Source organism: Drosophila takahashii, chromosome 2R (genome assembly GCF_030179915.1).
Source record: "Drosophila takahashii strain IR98-3 E-12201 chromosome 2R, DtakHiC1v2, whole genome shotgun sequence".
NCBI lineage: Eukaryota > Metazoa > Arthropoda > Insecta > Diptera > Drosophilidae > Drosophila > Drosophila takahashii.
In genome coordinates, this window is record NC_091679.1 from 38,273,142 (window position 1) to 38,293,982 (window position 20,841).

The following is a 20,841-nucleotide window of genomic DNA, read 5'->3' on the forward strand; positions in this document are numbered from 1 at the left end:
ATTATAGCGCTATTTAGCTTACATTGGTAAGGTTAGAAGATGGGCTGGTTTCTTCACAATCGATATATAAAAACATTTAGATAAAAATATAAGGTATATTCAAATATTTCTTTCACAATTATTTTACATATATTTTTTACTTCCTCTAAAATACAAAAGCTTTTACTTTAATTAATTAATTGTAGTTCTTTTATCCGAATTATTCAAGTCTGTTTTGTAATAAATACCCATCTTTCACGTTTACAAATAAAACTCCAACACCAAATATAGAAAAATCTTTTAATCATAAATTATACATATAAATTACAGCGCGGTTTCGCTTACACAATTGGCCTAACATTAAATTAAGGGCTAAGACAATCAAGTTGTGTCCAAAATGTTCTTAAACAATAAAAGGGAAGACTGCCAAGGATGGTTTCCAAAAAAAAGTACGGCATACAATTTAAAATACACGCAATAAATATATGTATATATATCAAATATGAGCTAATTTTTGAGGAATATTCATCGAACAGGGTGGTCCGAAGTATTGCTTTAATTTGGGTCTTTCATCATTGTCTATATCCGTGCCTTGTAATTGCCATAAAGCCATAAAAAAATAAAGAACTAAAGCACTCGATCCGATCCACACGCAATACAGTTCACGTATATATAGTAGAAATCTACTGCTCTCCGCGTATCACAATTTGCATCAACTACAAATTTACAATATGTGTTTCACTAAAATAATCTGAGGCTTGCCCTGAGCCGCTATGTCTTTTTCGTTCGATCCGCTCGAGAGGATCGATGTCATCGGGTGCTAGACAATGTCCCCGGAGGCGCCGTAGTTCATGCCATTATTTCGTATGTTGTTGTGATGCTCCAAATGATCCTGCTCCATCTGCTCCTTGAGCATCTCCAGCTCCCGAATGCCCGAAACGGTGACCTCGTACTTGTGGGAGACCAGCGAGCGGTAGAAGTGAATGGCGAAGGCCATGAAGATGATCATCACCGGGATGAGAACCACACAGGCCGACCAGGCAGCCGGCGGACTGAGGTCGTAGAACTTCACCCAGCACAGGATGGCTATCTCCAGCAGGAAGAGTATTAGACCCAGCAGCGTGGAGAAGGCCCACGCCGTTTCAATATACCAGTGCAGGCGCTCGTGCGGAGATTCGTGGACCAGGGAAATACTGTGCAGATTACACACCGTCTCGATGTTGGGCAGGATGCAGGTGCTGATCATCAGGGCCAGCATGTGCACGGCCACCAGGAGGGTGGTGCAGATGGCAAAGGCTATCAGCATGCCCGGCGGCACACTTGTGTCGTGATCCAGTTGCACCTCCACCATCGCCACCTATGTAAGGAAGGGTAAAGTCAGAATCAGTCATTAATGATTTTTCATTAATTTAGGGAAGTATCGAAACGTTGCCCCGGCACTGCCTCTATTATTATTAGCCATTTCTCGCGAGAAAAGTTGGCAGCCAGGCAAAATTGCTCTTATATTATATGTTCTGAATGGACTAATTTATTTGATCCACCTCCAATTCCCCGCCTCCCTGGCTTCTAGATTTTAGGTGTACATGTGGAATGCATAACAAGATGAGGGACCAAAAAAATAGACTAATAAATACCTCTTCACTTAATTAAATAATTTAATTGAGAGCATAATTCTAAATGGGAAAGTATTAGGCCATTAAAAAGGGACATGCTCAGGGATATGCTCATTATATCTAAACAGAATTGATGCCCAAATTGCTATTTTATATTATAATACCATATAAATCTGTTATTTTAATCATATAATATAAAATGTTTTCCTATTATGACGTGTGTAAAATTATTACACAATTAGTGGGAATCTGTCATTACCTTAAATACCTTGATAACGCTGGGAATCCAACAAAATAATCATGATGTGCTTGCATGCAAGTAAGGGAAAACCCTTACTAATTCCCAATTTTGAGTTTATCCTCTATTCTGATAGATCAAAGATCCAAATAGTCTAACCTACCCATGAATAATGGGTAAAAAACACACTTATGTATATAGCAAACAGCTAACAGACTTGTTTGACCAAGACAAAGATAGTGGGAATAAAATCAAAACAATTTTGTTGGCCCTCAATTTGTCGCTGCCGGCATCGAAAATAATTATGTTGGTAAGGTATATACGATAGCAAAGGCAGCTAATTATTGATGTTCGTATTTTATTTACATGATTATTCCTTGTCATGATTGAAATTACTTAAACGCGACACCGCGAGTAAGGGAAGCATTCAAACGGAACCAATAACAGATTGCATTTCGTTTCACGAGTCGCCAGGTGGAACCTTTTATTAATACTATATTTATCTATACTTTTTCGTAGGAAGAGTATGCCGTGTTCGTCGCGACACTTTCCATTTTATGCTGATCTTCACAAATGGTATAACCAAATAAAAAGATTATGTGTTCTCTGCCAGAATTTCTGGCCCTGCACATTAAGTTGGCTTTATGTTTTATAGAATTATTCACACCTAGGGCCAGAAAACTAATGTCAAGAGCAGAGTTAAATTGTATTCTATAGATGTAGAACTCAGAAAAGAATTAAATTGTAGTTCCCGAAAAATACCTAATGAATGGGTAATGTTCAAAAATCTTAATAGGTGCATTAAATGTCTGACTTAATGTGGTTTTTGAGCCAAATCACCTTTTCTGCGAAATAAAATTTTAAATACCTACATTTTCATCATACAAATCTATATCTCAAAGATCTTTAAACGATGACTGTATTCTGATTGAACTAATTAGTAACTTTGTTAATTTTAATTATTATAATTTTCAAACTCTTTAATGCAACTAGCAAGCTAACAGATATTCTAAAAAAATGTATTCTTTTTGCTCTATAAATGAGAATAATATGTCAATAAGCTTTTATCTGTTATTACCATCATATAATGTAGACCAATCACCAAGAACGTAAATCTATTTTATTAGATTTTTCAATCACGCCACACTTTAGTTTTATTATTGGTGAAAACCTTAATACACAAAAAAAAACATATTCCCGTAAAATCGATATGGCCATGTAAATCGTTTTTACATGAAATACTCCTTTCGACCAGGTCAAATTTACCTGGCACACATACAAAATTAAAATTGATCTTAAATAATGTAAAATCGATCTACGTTTCATATCGATTTGTTTTGGGTGTATATATGTAACAACCAATTTTAGCTTAAATAATAAAGTAAACTGATCGATGAGTGTTTTTTAGTTTTAGATGTATGAATAGTTTTTATAAATCTACCCCCAATTGTTCGGTTGGGAATACTCACCATGGCGAATCCGGAGAGCAGGGCGGAGGTCTTGCTGGAGGCCTTGAGCTTGGCGCGACTCAGCTGGAGCTTTCGCCAGGACAAGTACGTGGGCGAGTGGAGATCCTCGCCGGACTGCGACATGCTGCTGCTGGCGGTGCGGTGGTGTCCGCGCGGCTGAAAGCGGTAGGATTGATTCTGTTGATAGGTGCGCAATTGAAAGGGAGGCGGCGGCGCCTGCGACGCGAATGAGGGCGATGCTATGGAGGCTAGTGGTGCTAGTGGCGCTAGTGGTGCTACTGCCGAAGCTGCCGCCAGTGAAGCTGCTGCCGCTGCTGAAGCCGCGAATGCTGGCGAGCCGTCTCGCTGCGCAGTGAAGCGTCTCGTTTGCGGCGAATTCGAATTGAACTGGCTGTGATAGAGATACCGCGACGACCCCACGAAATTGCTCGCTCTGAGATTTCCCAGCTGGTGCGAGGGCAGTTGGTTGGGGTAGTGGTGGAGGGGCGGCGCCTGGGACTGCGGCTGTTGGTTGATGTGCATGTGACTGAGGTTCGGATTGTCGCCGGTTGCCGCTGTGGCCGCTGTAGCCGCCGCCGTATAGGCATCCACACTGGCCGCCAATCTGGCAGTGGCATGCAGAGCGCTCGCCAAGGCCGAAGGTTGCTGCCGAATCCCCAAGCGGTTCGGCTGGGGATGCTGCACCTGGTAGCGCCTCGAGTAGGGTAGCACATCCAGGGTCTCACTGCTCGCCGTTCGCTCGGTGGATGACTCGAAGGAGCCCTGCTGGTGGCTCAGCATCAGGCTGCTTTGGCTCAAATTGGCCCGGGCATATCGCAGATTGCTAGTCGCCGTGGCCGGTGGCAGTAATTGCTCCTCCTCGTGATCCTCTGCCGACGGCTTGGCGGTTTCTTGGTCCGCAGACTTCATTTTTCTCTGTCGACGCGGCGGCTTTAGAGGTATCTGCTCCTCTGGCTGGACTTCACCCTCTTCAAAAGGTGGCATGGGCTACTGCCTTGACTTTAAACTTGATTCTTGGCTTGCCCGGCGACTATCAGTCTGATATATTTTTACAATTCTATGTTTTTTATCAGCAAAAATCAAAATATATTTTATATTTAATAAAAAACTCGCTCTTGGGTGAGGTTTATAATATTCAAACTTGGCTCAAAATCCCGAGCTATATATATAAGATCGTTTAGTATCGTACAATCCTGTTCCTTAAATTTCAAAGCAGTGTTTTTATCTAAAAAATCACTTTTTGGTATGTTTGTTAAAGGTCCGACAAATTTAATTTGTATCCAAACAATTTTCTCTATACAGTCTGATAGGTTTTCTTATATAGTGTTGAAAACTCAGCTTACTTTATTTTCAGTTCTTAAGCTGTTCCACAAGATCAAAAGTTTATTGGCTCTCAAAATACCGTTTGGTTTTCGTTATGCTCCACAAGTTGACCGATCAGATCGGCTGATTTCCAATGTCTGGCATATATTAATAAATAAAAATATTCCATCAGGTCATAAAGGTCTCATGTTGGTTATCGACAACGCCCTGCCTCAATTATGAGGCACTTTCTTAGAACGTTTCAATTTGCTGTGCACAGCACTTGATTCGCAGTAGTTATATTATTCATTTCTTAACCGTTTGGACCTCAGTTATATGGATTTTATTGCTTTTCGTGAACTTTTCTGTCGTCTGGGGTCTATTGGATGAGAACTTTTACAGTTTTTTGTTCCTTGGAATATTAATTTTATTACCCTTGATCTTGGCGACTTTTTCAGAAGTCTAAATTTGAATTATCAACTCGGGATTTAGTGTTATCGTTGGTTTTTGCTGGTATTTCAGGGGCTTCTTTTTTAAAAAATTGTATATGTGGGTGATTCACTCATAAGCATATGTATTTGCGATAATGGAGTTTTCTGGACCTCGGCAATGTCGGTTACCCACTGTACTTGGATTTCGATTAATCTCAGTTCCCGAGTTCGTTCGCCACTTGTCACTGTAATCTCGTTGTTTTCCACTGTTTTTCGTGGGGCTTGTTTCATTAGGTTCCGTTTCACTTGCTTGATTTTGCAATGCTTCCCATTGATGATGCTGAATGATTTTCGCTGGCTGTTATTGTTTTCATTTTTTGCACATGACAATTGATCAACAATTACCCACATAGGCCACACACACGCACGGTGAAAATTTCTCGCATCTCTCTCTATATTCGCCGCACTCTCTCTCTCACTCTTTCCTGTCTTTTGTGTGCGTTGAAATATTTACTTTTTATTTATAAACACATTTTATGGGCTTTATAAAATGTAAAATACATGTGTCAATAAAACAGTTTTTAGCAGGCACTTGTTGCCGACCTTTTTTTCTTGCTTTGTGGCCAAGGCCAAGAGTTGTACTCTAACGTCTGACAAAGATATAGAGATCGGAAAACGGCAAACAGTCACGGATGCTGGCGACACTTCCGCAAAAAAAGAGAAAAAGCCACGCAAGAAAACGAATCGCCGAATCGAAAAGTAATTCTTGCCTTTCCGCCACACGAACTTTTATTCAGGTGCGCGGTGCACATTTAATTCGATTTCATTTCGCTTTTTCGCGCCTCTTGTTCCTTCGGCGATGGCAAGTTAACAACTAACTGATACGGCTCTGCCAGCAGAGCAGAGCGGCCGAGCTGAGCGGTACTGGCGGCAAGGCGGCACAGCGGCGGCGACGACGTATATTCAAATTCGACAATCAATTTGAACGGGGCGGCCTGCGATGACACAAAAAACAACAACAGCTACTATAATGGCAATCGAACTATGACAGTACAACTCCTCAAAAACGAACCGTAATTGAAAAATCTGATTAGGAAAAGAAGCGACTATCGTCAAGTACTTGAAACTTAAATTAAATTAAATTTCTTATCTATACAATGGTTTCGACTATTTAAACAATTAGTAAAAAAGTAATGGTTAAAAAAAATTGGTTTTGACTTTGGGTTGATTTTTGATTTATAGGAAAAAATGAATAGAATTAATTTACAATATTAAACTTTTACAAATAAATATTATACAAAATTAAGAAAGACATTTTTCAATAATTTAAAAGGTTAATTGTAAAAATTGAATAATAATATAAAATAATTTATTCAAGCGACTATCGTCAAGTACTTGAAACTTAAATTAAATTAAATTTCTTATCTTCACAATGGTTTGGACTATTTAAACAATTAGTAAAAAAGTAATGGTTAAAAAAAATTGGTTTTGACTTTGGGTTGATTTTTGATTTATAGGAAAAAATGAATAGAATTAATTTACAATATTACACTTTTACAAATAAATATTATACAAAATTAAGAAAGACATTTTTCAATAATTTAAAAGGTTAATTGTAAAAATTGAATAATAATATAAAATAATTTATTCAGCAACAAGGTCTGCAGATCTAATTTTATCATTATAATAAAATTTATTAATTTAAGGTTTGACAATTTATAGTGACAATAAAAAATCTAGTTTTTATATTTGTAAAAATGTATATACCACAACTTTTGAAAACTTTACAACCATCGGTAATAAATAAATATTTATTAACATCTTAATTTTTTTTTAAATGAATAAATCAAAAAACATTTTTTTTTATTGCTTTCTAAATTATCTTACTAGAAATAAGTAGATATCCTGAGATAAATTTAACATTTCTACCTCTATATACACATTTAGTAATCAAATCTACCAATAGTTCGTGTTAGTGAAGTTGCACTGTACAAAACAGCCATTTGAATGAAAGCGTTTAAAGGGAGAGTGGGTGAGAAATAGAAACGGAAAGAGAACTAGCTACCAGACAGGTGAAGAATCGAAAGAGGCGAAACCAAAACTACAGGAAAACAAACAGTAACAGGGGTGAAAAGCGGTGTGAAAAGGGGGATGGGGCAGGGCGAGGGGGCGGCGTCTGCTGCTACATTTGGCAATCGATCAGCGATCATCGGCTGATGAATGGGGAAGACAAATCGAGTGATTAAACACACGCACATACGACACAAACGGACATAGCGAAGGCCCTGAACTTCAACTAGTGATTCAAGATCCAAGCAGAAGACTGAAAACCTATTGAACTACCAAAGAAACCCATAGACAATCAGGGACACAATGCTTCACATGTGAAATAAACCATATCGTAGGTCAATACCCTCTGACAAAATTTAGTGTGGGTGGAAACCCAGCTTATTGACATAGATCAGAAGATATTTGGCTTAGTAAAGAGTGATTCAATATATAAACATGGTTATTTGTCATATTTCCTAATTGTTGATGAACGAATTGAATAAAGACCAGGGTAACATCAGGGTTACAATGAGGATCAAAATTTGTCGGGACTCTTCAGGCGAAGGTGCCCTACTTAACGTGTCCTCGATGAACTTGCGTTGATGAAAGATACTGGTGTACACCATAAAGGATTCATCCTGGCAAGTGTGTGATTGTCGCGCCACGCCGTATATAATGTGACCGCAAAAGAGTGGACTTCCCCTGTCCAGTTGGCACATATTGCCCTTGCCCGTAAAACTGCCCATGCAAAGGCAGCTATTGCAGTCCTTCTTGCAATTGAACGCTGAACTCTTCTGCGTCCTCAGCTGGAGAAGCTCGTTGGAGTAGGGTCCGTTCTAGGGGAAGGTGTTATCTCTGTTATCTCTTTAAGTTGGATAATAAAGATCCCTTACGTAGTACATCCTGCCCCAACCGAGTGTTCTGCAGAGCCAAGTGCTGTTCATCTCCTCTTTCGGTAGCTTTATGGCGAACCTTTGACCCGTAATGGCCTTTTCCAGCTTAAGCAGAGCTAATTTGGAGCACTCGCCATCAGATGCCTTGCCCAATACCACCTTCTCTACTTTAAAGACATTTTCACGCAGTGGCTTTTTCAATCGCTTGCGGGTGAAGACAACCACCTTAATATTTTTGCGGGTACTGGACTTATTTGGTGTGCTTGCCGGCAGGGTGCTCACACAACAACCGGAGGTCACCACCCAACGGGCGGACAGAATGGAACCGGCGCAGAAATGATTGTCACCCCAATTGCGAATATGTTTGCGGGTCCGTATGGACACCACATTCTGGTGGTAATCACCGGTTATATAAAGGTTCCGTCGAAGACCCTGCCCCTGTTCTTCCCAATGGGCAGTGGACATCGGGATTAGCAACAGGAATAGGGTCTTCAACGGCAGTAAAGCGGGAAGAACAATTTTCATTAGGAGTGTTATTCTTTTTGCCCCTCAAAATGGGCAATGTAATCAAGAGTGACTAGGTTTTTATGGGATAATCAATAGAAATACCACTTTCATAGCAACTAATAATCAATTTTCGCAATGGAAAGAATAAATACAAACAAAATTCTATTATTCAGATATGTCCATTTAAGTATGTGCAGCCAAACAGGTTTGTTAAAATTATTACCTACAAAAATCTAACAAAGTATAAATGAATCAAGATCATGCGGTTGTAAATTTATACTTTCTAATTTTGAATAATGCTTGCGGTAACGTTTTTATATTTTAGAAAATTCAAAGGGAGTCAAATATTTACCAAAACTGAGAAATGGGTAAAGACAACAAACTTATCGAGCAAATAAACAGAATATTAAAACAGACTTTTTTGATACAGCAAGAGTGTTGGCGCCTTTTTATAGAAAACATATGGTAAAGGGGGAAACATTGTGAACATCTAAGAAAAGATATTTTAATAATATGTTGATCTTAGGATATACAAGCAAATCGATACTACAAAGCTGATCGAGATGGAAAGTGCTTTCCTTTTTGGGGCTTACACAAATACAAATCTGGTTAATGTTAATAATAACTCGGGACTGTCAAACGGAACGACATCGCTGGGGATTTTTAACCGCCTGACTTCCTTCAGAATAAACAACATGTAACCACTTTAAAAATGTGAATATAAATAAGTCCAGCCGATAAAGCAGCACAAAAAACAGAAGGTGTCAGCTGGCGGGTGGTGTTTAATTTTCCCTCCGAATCGCTGGCAAAATTCGTATGCAAACACACACCTGGATTTCAGAAAGGCCGACCAAGGAGCACCCCCATTTCTTAAGTACTCGTGGGTGGATGGTTGCGTGTATTTATTATCGCCGGTAAAAAAAAAGAGTAAATAAAGCAGACTCGATAAGGGAAGCGTACAACTCTTGGAGCCAATTAGACGCCGGTTCTACGATATTTCCATGACCATTTACAATTTCATTGTCAGTGCTGTTCGCCAAAAACACTGTTCAATAATTCAGCAGGTTCTCTCCAGGTAACTCAGTCGTCATACCAGTGATTTATATGTACGTATGTGCGTTGTGTGTGAATTTTCGAATGTCTGTGCGATCTTGTTCGACTTGAAACGTACATAGGCCTTGTTTGTTTGTCAGTCAGTCAGTCAGTTAGATTTCGTGGCTCAATCGAATGGGCGCATTCAGCAGGGGATTGCGAATTTAGATATGAAATACGTGATTTATGATGGAACTACAGTGACAAGAAAATAGATTTATTTATTACTATTTTTGGAAAAACAAAGAGGAAAATTTATAGCTAAAAAAAAACACAATTTTAACACTAGTTTATTGAACCCAAAACTTTTTGTATCAGCTGACTTACTCCATAAATTGAAGATTTTATCTTTTAGGTTTTAAGTAACCTTTTTCTTTTTTTTACGACGGTTCTACAACTAATTCGTTTATGTCTTTTTCATATCGTTTTTAGACACCTAAATATAGCTGCAGCTAAATTATGTAGAATGCTCAAATTTAATCTGGCAGCCCACTCAACAAATGTCATTGTTCTTTCTTCGCTTTATTTTGAATTAATTTTGATTGGGAAATGTACAAATTGTAATAACATAAAAGAAAATAAATTAAACTAATTTTGGCATTGATATACAGGTAATTTAAAAGGTATTTTCTATTTAATTGTTGTTAGTTATATTTTCTAATTTTCAAATAAAATTGACAGTTTATGGAAACAGTTTAAAATGAAAATTCATTGCTAGTAAGCTTATAAGATTGCAGTGTTCCCTAAAACATTTCTACGATTTTATTACTTTTAAAATAACTGACTGTTCAGTTTTTTAAAAAACTTGTTTTAAACTTTTTTTTTTACCTCTTTAGATTAACTAATCTTTTGTCATTATTTATGTATCTCAAATAAAGCAATAAAATCTTGCTAAGATAATATTTTATTTCTCCCAAGATAAACATCGTGATTGATCACCAAATCACAGCTTAAATCACAGGTGTGTTCGGATTAACCTGCTGAGTGCGCCCATTGCAAGCGCGTGTGAGAGAGAGAGTGGAGATGAGAGAGATTAGCTTCCATAGCATCGCTTTAAGAGTGGGGGCGGTCGGGGAAGGAGGGATAGAGAGAGGGGGATCGAAGAGAAAGAGATTGGGGGATTGGAATTGATTTGTTATTGGACTTACCTTCGCCTGGTTCTGCGAGGGAGGGGGCGGTGGTGGCGGGAACTGCAGCAGCGAGTTGCTGATGCTGGAGCGCTGGAAGCCTGCGTTGCTGTTGTTGCTATTGCTGCCGCTTCCAGTGGGACTGTTGCTGTGGTGCGGATGTGGATGCGAGTGGAACTGCTGCTGGAACTGATGGCCGGTGGCCACTGAAGTGGCGGCTGCAACGGCGGCGGCCACAACGTGCTGGAAGTGGTGCTGCTGGTGGTTTCCAGTGGCCGTGGTGATCACCGCTGAATTCCTCGCTGCTCGGATGGCCGACGAGGCGAGCGGCGACGACTTGGACGGCGTCTCTAGGCCAGAAGTGTTGGCCGTGGTCCACACAGACATTTTGGCCCAGCAGCGGATTCGATTTCTCCGGCGATTTTAAGTACTTCTGCCATGGTGCACGGGAATAAAAGCAAATAAAAGATGAACTGGTTTAGTTGGCAACGCCACAGCGCAAATAAAAGCGTGCAAATTAAGTACAATCGGCGAGTTTTGAAATTAAACTAAACAAAAAACAAATTCCACAGCATTTCGCTTGCTTTACTTGTGCTGGCGCTAAAATGACCTAACGCCTGACGCCGCAGCTATCGATAGCTATCGATTGGAGTGGTGGTGGCAACCCTAGCACAGCTGACCGTTACTCGAAAGGCGCGAAATGTTTACAGTTTTCAATTTGTGTGGTTCTACTGTGTTGAGGATTTTCCATATTAATTGCGAGGTAAGTGATTTTCTATTTACTACTTAATGCCTAAGAAAGCAATTAATCAAACGCCCACACACAGGCACTGGGGAATTAATCAAATTGTTTGCAGAGCTTTACGCCCTGACACACATTTTAAATTGCCGATAGCTGTCTTTTTTTTCTATTTCTCGCCTTTTTAACGAGCTCTCTTTCTGTTTTGGTTTGCTAATTTTCTTTCACATTCTTCCGGCGTGGTCGAAAATTATTTTATTCTTGGTCTGCATACATACATATGTACATTAGGGTGGTCCACATTTGTATGGAAATTTTTAAGGTCCTCACCCGCCTATACGGTGCGCATTGTGGTATTCAAGGAACAAGGAACAAAAGAAAATTTTTGAAAAAAATTGTAGGGTCTGCGAATTGGTTTCAAAGTTTATCACCCATACGCACTGTTGCCCTCGATCAAAAAGTTGTTCTAATCAAAGTGGCTTAGATATCAACAATTCAGTTGATGTTCTGCTCTCCTTTTCTTACCAATTATTTCAACAAAATTCATAATTTGACAAGACAATAAAGACTAGACGTTATACGTGTCGTATGAGTAATTCTTAAGCAAACTTTGAGGACGTTTCGCAGGGTCTAAATAACGAAAAAAAATTTTTTTGTGAAGGGGTGAGAATTTAATTTTATTTTTTGGACCGCCCTAATGTACATATATACATATGGACATTCCATCTGTCATTCTTTTTTGTTGTTGTCCGCCTTGAACTTGCAAATCGTGAGTGAGTGCGAGGAGTGCAGAATGGATCTCGCATAACTGTGCTAATCGCCCCCTCTCTTTCTGTTTTCTAATATTCACACAAACACTTTCGCAAGTGTTTGGCAAGGCTTTCTTCGCTTTTCTTTCCCTCTTTTCTTTATTTTGCCTTGCGTTGCTTTGTTTGGGAATTAATTTACATCCCATCGATAGATAAAGCGAGTCATGTGCCGATGTAGAGCCCCAGAACCGTTATCTATTGGATATGCCCCAAACCAAAGCGCGAGCACTCACGTATTTGCATAGCAACAGTCGTGATCACAGTAATAAGAGCTTCAATAAAAAGATATTTCGATTTTACCTTAAGGCTCTTAATTCAAGATTCACGATTTTTGAAGTTATTCCTCATAAATGTGTACGGCTAACAACTTATTTTTTTTAATTTCTTAAAAAAAAGTCAAGTTTTAAAAGATGACGGTAAAAAATAAAAAACAGTAGCTTATCAGAATATAGTTTTAAGAAAGTGTTCATGGTACACTTTTTCTTGAAGTAAGAGCCCGAAAGTTTCGTTAAAAATTACTCATACGACACGTATGCCAGTTAGAATTTAGTCAAAAAACATTTTTATATTTCAAAACTGGTGAAATTATTGAGTTTGTAGGAATAATTGGTAATGGTATTCTCTAAATACTTAAGAAGTATGTATGTATATATGATTTTGTTTGGAAACAATTTCTGTGAATCTAATCGAATCTAATACATTTTCAAACAAGTTATTTTTAGAAATATTTATTGTGGATTAAACAGACAAAATTTAAGAAAATAATTTGGTTTTAAGTAGAGAAATGTTTGCCATGACTAATACAAACGAAATTTAATTTGCACTTTTTCAAAAAATGTATTGTGAGGTCTTATAAATATGTTTGATAGTTTTAAAGGAGTTACGATTGCCAAAAATTGTTTTAGTTTCTGTTATTTTTCAATCTATTAGTCTACCCGTTGCTGTATGCGGACGTATTAGAATTCCTTGTGGGCCGTGCGTCGCCTTCAAGGTGTTACAAATGTGCGCAAATGCCATTATCGGTTATCAGGCGGCTATACAATATTTGTTTGGCGACCAAATAAACGGTTCAGCGGGGTTAGGGCCCAATAACTAACTATAATATTTTTGCATGCCCTGCTCCCGTGCTGATCACGACTTGGGCTGTGAATGTAAACAATTGCGGGGCAATTGAAATCAATAAGCGATCCCCGAGTGCCGCAGACTTTGTAATCCCTTCTGGGTCTTTCAGTTCCCAGCTCTACCCGATATGTTCTTTATTGTTTCCTTCGACACAAGAGTGCCAAGTCATTGGCTATTAATAAAACTTCGCTCAGAAATCGACTTTCGATAAGAAAAAAAAATGAAAATAACAAACAATGCAAACACCATGAATGTGTGTCTGTGGGCTTCGGCGGGGTGTACATATATGTAAATATGTACTTATATCGCAAATGAATTTGTTCAACTACAACATATGTACATAAACAATCAGCCCATTTGACAGTGACGCAGATTTCTAATTTCGGATTCAAGTTGGAGAAAAACAGCGAATTCTGGGAAGTGAAGTCAAACACTTGAAATCTCGAAATGCCCCCATTCATTTTGATTATCTGAAAAGGTAATTGATTGAAAGGCTCTAATTATATAACTCTTAAAAGCTCTTTTTTAATGAAACCCACTCTGTAACTTTTGACCAGTTACAAAGTCCCTTCCATTGAACGGCAATTATTGCGTTTTACATTTGAAATGGAAACTTCTGGTTTCTTTATGAATAACTCGAGAATTTTAGGCTCGAAATACTTCAATAGATCGGAAACTCGTGAAACTGGAAAGCTTAAATATTAAAATTAGTTATTGTTTTCTCAAAAATAAACATCTGCTGACGAACGGAGCCGAAATGTAAATTGAGGCCTTTAAACCTGCTCCTGTTGAACAAAAATACACCATTTACGGCCCATAAATAGCCCCAGAAAACTAAAGACCACAAAATTAACATAAAATATCATCTTTAATTCATACTTAAAAAATTAATAATTAATGTATTGGTACAATAATACAGATACACAGCTAAGTACGCGGCACTTAAGTGGACTAATGGACAAGACAAGACGATCACAGGGCAACTTGGCAACAACTAACGTTACGAAAATGTCCTCAATTCGGCTGATTTAACCTATGGACTATGGCTGACTTATTGTATGGTGGGCTTGATGGAGCCCATGGAGTTCTTGCGATGATGGTTGACCTCGAAGCGCTTCATAATGCTGGCCACAATGGACGAGGGCGGCATGTCGGGATTCCCCGTAAGACCCCTATATCCGAGGACACTCGAGTCGGCCAGCGATCGGGCCAAAGTCAGTCTTTGCACAAAGGCATCGGTATCGATGCCGGGAACTTGGGATGGCTTCAGGAATCTGCGCGGTATCCGGGACAGCATATCCTCGGAGCTGAGGGGTCCGAAGCCCAGGTTGATGAGTATGGCCTCGGGATCGGGTTTGCGGGCCTCCAGCAAGCTGTCCACACTGGAGTACCGACTCGAATCGGATTGTACGGATACAGAGCTGTCTCGCAGGAGTAAACTACTAAATCGCTGCTGCCTCTGAGCCTGGGGACTCAATTCGGGAGCTGTGCTCGAGGACTCGAAGGATTCTTCGTGGCGCAGGCAGCGGGAACTGGAGGAAGATGATGATATAATGTGTCGCAAGGGCAGGGCCACCGCTGGCCTTATATTCTCCACATCCGGATCGGCATTCTCCTCCAGATCGGCGGCATATTCCATGTCATCCACATCCACCGCCGACTGCTGTCGCTGGAGTTTTCTGCGCCTGCGCAGCGGCTTGTTGGGCGGAAAGTGGGCGCTGGGCAGGTGATCGCTGCTGCCGCGCGTCAACTGCTCGGCGCAGCCATCGATGACCTTGACTCCCCCTCCCCCCGTTCGGCCCTCGAAATTGCTACAGCTGTGCGAACGCTCCATGGCGTTTTGTGTTGTAATATCTGTATCTAGTATCTTTGAGGTGACTTCTCTGCGGTCACGGCTGCTCGGGTTACAAGCTCAAGTCGACAAACGCCGCCGCGATCTCGATTCAAGCTCAGCTTTTGGACATATTTGGTAATGGCCAGAATCAGGGCCTTTTATTTCGAATGCGTGTGCGCGTGTTTTCAATAACAAATAACGAAAAACGACAGCAATTTGTGTTATTTGTTATTTGGTTAATTTGTTGTTGTGCGAGCACCTTTTTTGTGGAAACGTGTTTTTCTATATTCCGCGCGTTTCTGTTAATTTCTTAGCTTATAGCTCGTATTTGTAGTATTTGCCGTATTTGTGTGTTTGCTGCCTGTTTTTGTTTATTTATTTCGATCGGCGAATGCGGAGATGCGGAGTGTTAATCAGCCGGAGAGCTTCTGACCCCGGATTTGGAACGATCGAGTGTTTTCACGATCGCTTGACATTGATATTGGGTTATACGATGGGAAGTGTAACTTTGTTTTGTGTGGACGACCAGCTTTGTTTGCTCGATTTCTGTATTTATTCACGTCTTAAGTACACAAATGTGGTAAATTACAGAGTTCGGAATGGAGTTCGAGTTGGTAAGGTTTTTTTTTTATTATTTTGAATAATATTTTAGCTTTCTCTTTCCGCTTTGCTGGGCGTCCGCTTCGCAACGAGTGATCTTCAAAACTGAAACCGAAATCACAAGCCCCAAACGAAACGCCCCAAGCGAGCGATCGGAGCTTTTACGCCGGAGAAAAAGAGAGAAAAAGAGGGAGAGATAGTGAGAAATCGGGGTACGGAGAGGGTCTGAGAAAATCGGAGAGTGAAAGAGTGATATATAGGCGATCGCTCTGAGCTGGAATTACTTTGCGACCCGACGACAATTTCCTCAAGCGCAACGCCAATCTATTAAGAAATTTTGATTCCACTCCCCCGCCCCCCACCGTAATTCCCCCATTTCCCCACGCAATTGTCGGGGGGAAAACCATTCGTGGGCTTTCGTATCTCCTCGATAAAAAATTATACTTTAGTATTATTGGCACGTTCTGGGGCTCTGGGAGCGATTTTATTCCCCTCATTGCGCCTTTCGCATTGCCCTTATTTGCTTAATGAAATACTTTTTACGGCTTAAAGCGCTTATTGTTAAACAATTTGGGCATCGTTAAGGCCTCTTTATCTAATTGTTGCAGGAAGATTTCGGGTTAATTGTAAAAGTGGATCAGACTTTACGATCGTGAGTAAGCAATGGAATATGGCTTTTGATCTTCGCCCTGTTTGTTTGAGTTGCTTGAGTTGAGGTGCCTGTTTCGCCCAGTTGCACATGCAGATGCGGAAGAGTCACGCCAACGGAAAACACAAACAGGGGAAATTGTTTAAACCAGTTAATAAGTGGCGCGGGAAAAGCTTTCGAATGGAAAGCTTTTGGCCCAAACAGCTGAGGCTGCGGTTTAGCTTTAACCGATTCAAAGTGAATCGATCTTTGTGCCTTTCTTTTGAACACTGCGAGAACGGGAATTAAGATTACAGCTTGTTCCGGTTTTCAATAAGGAGACGAAATTTATAATCATATGTTTTTGTATACATAAATGTGTATATATCTGAAGCTTATTTAACTAAAATTGACCAGAAATAATAATAAGAATTAATCATGTAGGATCCTAAAATGTGTTTCATTGGTTTAAGAACGATTTATTTAAAATTAACCTATACAACTTATACTAAAAACAGAAGGATGATTTTATAAGATGTTTTTTTTAGTTTTAGAAACAAAATTAATTTTCATTATATTGGTTCGAAACACTTTTACTCCAATATTTTGTAATTATTTTTTTGAAGAATTTAAGATTTACACTATCTTACTGAAGAAGTTCTTTATCTCAGTGCATTTACTCCCTTTTCGAAACTCAACGCTTTACTAATTCAAATCTGAAAGTTAATGTGTCACCGCCTTTCTAGTACTTTTATGATGATTTATATTATTTTAATTGTAAATAAAACTGAGAATATTTTCTTGTTTTAATTTAATTTTTTTCCCCAGTACTTTTGCTCCCTTTTACAACCTCTGCTTCAGATGTTTGTAATTCATACTTGACACGTTCTGGCCACTGACTTACCGAGCTGCGTAATTGGATCTCGAGAACAGTGGCAGCAACCTCAGGCCCCCGGCTAAAGGTTCTGTCAACAGATCTTCCCAGCCCAGACTGACAAAGGTCCAAGTGTATCGGATGGGAAGTACTCACTCGCACTCGGAGAATGCAAACACTGTGTGCCCCGGGCAAATTTACACAATTCTTCAAAAATTGACTCTGTCTATCACAAGGCCAGACGAAATGGAAGAGCCATAAATCTGCGGCAAGCGCTAGGCGTAGAACGAATATTTTAATGAACCGAAAGTAAATTTGTTAAATTCAATAAAAGGTGAGCGGGGGGATGTCATAATCACGTTGTGCAATTAACTATCGACCGATGCCGGTGCTGTCAGCAGTCATCAATTGAGCATCTGGGTATCTAATGAATGTTCCAATATGATTGGGCGATTGGAGTGGGAGGCATCGGATTGAAGTTCGAATCTGACTAGGAAATCTGACTAGGGGAATTACCAATGTCGTCTTTGTTGTTGATTAGCACGATCAGCATGATACAGGCGGGTAATTAAGATAAGAGAAAGGGTAGAAGTTTCTACACAGATCCTGGGATTAATAACTAATTTGGCTAGATTGTGAAGCAAAGTAAATTACTTAATTTTCCCAGAAAATCTAGATTTGTTAGTTGCGCAAGCGATATGAAACACGAAAGTTAAGCGAACCCGATTCCAATAACAGTAATTACAATGACACAATGATGGCGTGTCTAGGGTCAACCTGTGATTCAACAGGGCACTAAGAGGAAACGATAGTGAAAACATTTGGATTATTATTATTAACTATTTAAATCAGCTTTAATAGCTTTAAATTTTCATTAAAATATTCTTTTAAAATGCTTATTGGATGTTCCTGAAATACAACTTGGGAATTATAATCTTTTAAAAGAAGACTTCACTAGAAAACATAAATTTAAATGTAATATTTTCATATAACCCTTTTTCGCTCAGTGCATTGGCCCTGATCTGGTAGAATCCAAAACCGTTAGGTTCGATTCTGTCAATGGCTCGCGCGCCCTTTTCAATTGATAGTAATTGCCATCGAATAAAACTTATTCGTCGGTTGTAATGTATACAAGCGAAAGTGTAAATTGCAATTGAAATTTCAGCATTGTCAAGTAGTTTGAGTGCAACTTGGAATTGCAAATGACCGACAGGAGAAGGGAAGCTTCGAAATGGGAATGGATATGGGAATAGGAATGGGAATCCAGAAATGAGAGCTGCTCACCTGTGCGTTTCAGCTAGCCGAATCAAACTATGTATTTTACATTTAGTTATAAGCTAAGGCGTAACGAAACAAGTTGCCGTTTTTTGTTCGTTGCTTTTTCTAGGTTTTTATGCACGTGTTTGGGCTGGCAACTTTTCCGGCTTCAGCTAATGCACTTTCTATACCATCACATTATGACATTTAAAGTGGAACATCTATAAAAGGAACAAACAGCTAACAAACAAAATAAAATATTATTTTGGATTTTAGAATCCTAATACTTTGAATATAATTTACAATAATAAATGCATAAAATATTTATCACATTACTGAAAAAAATTTAACTAAGAAGAAGGATTAAGTCTATAAAATCACTTTAAATTTCTTGGATTCCAAATAAATGATTTAAATATTCACTGTCTTAAAAAAGATAAGTAGGTCTGCTCTTTAATAAGCCGAACTGATAACTTTGTAAATTTTGGATATTATATCTTTGCCTTCAGGAGTTTGAATCTATTTATATTTATTTATATTTATCGATTCATAGATGTTCAACCGTACTTTCTAAAAGGGCTTACATTATGTAGCTGCTATCCACAACCGTCGCGAATCGTTTCGAAATTTTAACTGATGGTGATGAATGGTTTTCCACTCGACGACTGGTTGTCACTCTCTTTGGGAGCTGTTTATGCGGGTTTTCTTCGCAGCGCGCCGTGTTATCTGCGGATCATCAGCGAGCTATTTTTTTTATCTTGTCACTGATTATAATTATTTTGGTGTAGTCAACTGTCGGCCAAATATTTGCACATTGTTTGTTGTGCAAATGAAATGCTTGAGACCCACGAACAAACAGTTACGATGCTTAGAAATATGCGCAAAAAAAGCGAACACGATGCGCGAGGCGGAAAAAATTAATACAAGAATATCTCAAAGCACGACAAAAAATACAAAAAAGATACAAGAAACCGCGAAACACAACAGAAAATAAGAATACAAGATAAATACGGCGGCGGCGTAGCACACACGTTCGCTTTTCTGCGAGCACTCCGAATGAATGAAAAGTGCGCTGCCAACGCAAAGATAAATAAATACCGATGTCGCTGCCGAAAAGCGCAGTAGCTGCCAAGTCGACGTCGGCAGCGGCGGCATTGCACATTTGATTGTTGCTGCTTTGCCAGGTAATATTGCCGTTAGATTCCGTGGGTTTTCGAAAAGCTAAACAGCCGGTTTTTCAGATAGTTTTGTAGAATGTCAATTTTCATATTCGCATTTTACAGATATCTACATGTTTGACACCGTATCTACATTGATTTTACATGGGTTTATACAGATACGTGTAAAATTACTTAAATCAACTCTTTTTTGATAAATATAAAAATATTATAACCAGGTTAAAAACCTAAAGCGATCCTAACAACATTTTAATAGATTTGCAATCTTATACCTATAACCTTTTTTGTTGGAATTTGCACTGTTTAATTTAAAATTGCAAAGGACTTTGCAAAAAATCTATTCCGACCTCAATGTTTAAGCATTATTTTTAATCTTGTGTTTTTAGTGTTATTAATCATGTGTAATCATGTTTTAATTTCTATAACCACATTTTCGCTGAAAAAGTAAAAGTCAATGTAGTAGATAGGTAGATAACTTAATGAAATTATATTGCATGGCAGTAAAAATTAATACAAAATGCAATTACGAAGCGATTATTATTAGATAATAGAGATGTACAATGTAGTATTTAAAGCCACCATTGGCCGTATAAATGTCCAATTCAAATCGACCTTTATGCAGTTTAACGCGAAACAATGCAGAAAGCACTCTTTTTTATTATACTAATGCTGATCGGGAAGGCTTTCGTAAGAAACCGAAAAATACCCAAACGATTCAATTATTTAACATTAATTTTTGCAGACGTTCTTTCCGAAAACGTATGATGTTCGTTTTATATCACTTAACGCCTCGGGCCCAGAGTTTGTAGATTTCAGTAAAATTCGATTTTTGGGACGAGATCGCCTGGTAAATGGTACTTTGGAACTAAGGGAAGATATGGATAATAGATTTTCAGTTTCCGCTGAAAGTTTCATCGATTCCAATGGCGGTGGCGACTACACACTGCTCCCCTTTTCTGCTCCCTTGCAAGAATTCTGTAAGGCCCTAAACTCATATTACTCGTACGTTAAAGCGACCTTAAAGTACGGAGAGAACACGGACTTTCCCGTCCACACCCGCCCATGTCCAGTGCCAAAAGGGATTTACTATTTGAAGGAGG

At 39.0% G+C, this 20,841-nt stretch overlaps 3 protein-coding genes and 1 long non-coding RNA gene across 8 annotated transcripts; 1 reads left to right on the top strand and 3 right to left on the bottom strand.

The window, feature by feature from the left end:
- Positions 1-265: 265 nt before the first annotated feature.
- Positions 266-19,480, bottom strand: Orai (calcium release-activated calcium channel protein orai). Of its 5 annotated transcripts, none has more exons than XM_070213916.1 (4): positions 19,148-19,480; positions 10,722-11,133; positions 3,300-3,455; positions 266-1,336 (listed from the first exon to the last, which is right to left on the bottom strand). In XM_070213916.1, exons 2-4 carry the CDS (start codon positions 11,085-11,087, stop codon positions 800-802), a joined length of 1,059 nt encoding a protein of 352 aa, XP_070070017.1. In that variant the 5' UTR covers positions 11,088-11,133; positions 19,148-19,480; the 3' UTR covers positions 266-799. The 5 variants fall into 5 exon arrangements, with proteins under 5 accessions (XP_070070017.1, XP_017010173.2, XP_044248908.1 ...); XM_017154684.3 differs by lacking the exon at positions 19,148-19,480 and adding an exon at positions 18,591-18,607; XM_044392973.2 differs by lacking the exon at positions 19,148-19,480 and having other exon boundaries at positions 10,722-11,283.
- Positions 6,925-8,540, bottom strand: LOC108066262 (chymotrypsin-2). The gene is made up of 2 exons (XM_044393015.2): positions 7,975-8,540; positions 6,925-7,917 (listed from the first exon to the last, which is right to left on the bottom strand). The coding sequence occupies exons 1-2, from the start codon at positions 8,497-8,499 to the stop codon at positions 7,558-7,560; spliced, it is 885 nt and encodes a 294-aa protein (XP_044248950.1). The 5' UTR covers positions 8,500-8,540; the 3' UTR covers positions 6,925-7,557.
- Positions 14,220-15,916, bottom strand: olf186-M (Ki-ras-induced actin-interacting protein-IP3R-interacting domain olf186-M). The gene has a single exon (XM_017154685.3). It carries the CDS (start codon positions 15,202-15,204, stop codon positions 14,422-14,424), a length of 783 nt encoding a protein of 260 aa, XP_017010174.2. The 5' UTR covers positions 15,205-15,916; the 3' UTR covers positions 14,220-14,421.
- On the top strand, positions 16,269-17,663 carry LOC138912546 (uncharacterized). Its single transcript, XR_011418091.1, has 2 exons — positions 16,269-16,456; positions 17,261-17,663. It is a non-coding gene; the product is annotated as an uncharacterized lncRNA (long non-coding RNA).
- Positions 19,481-20,841: the final 1,361 nt, after the last annotated feature.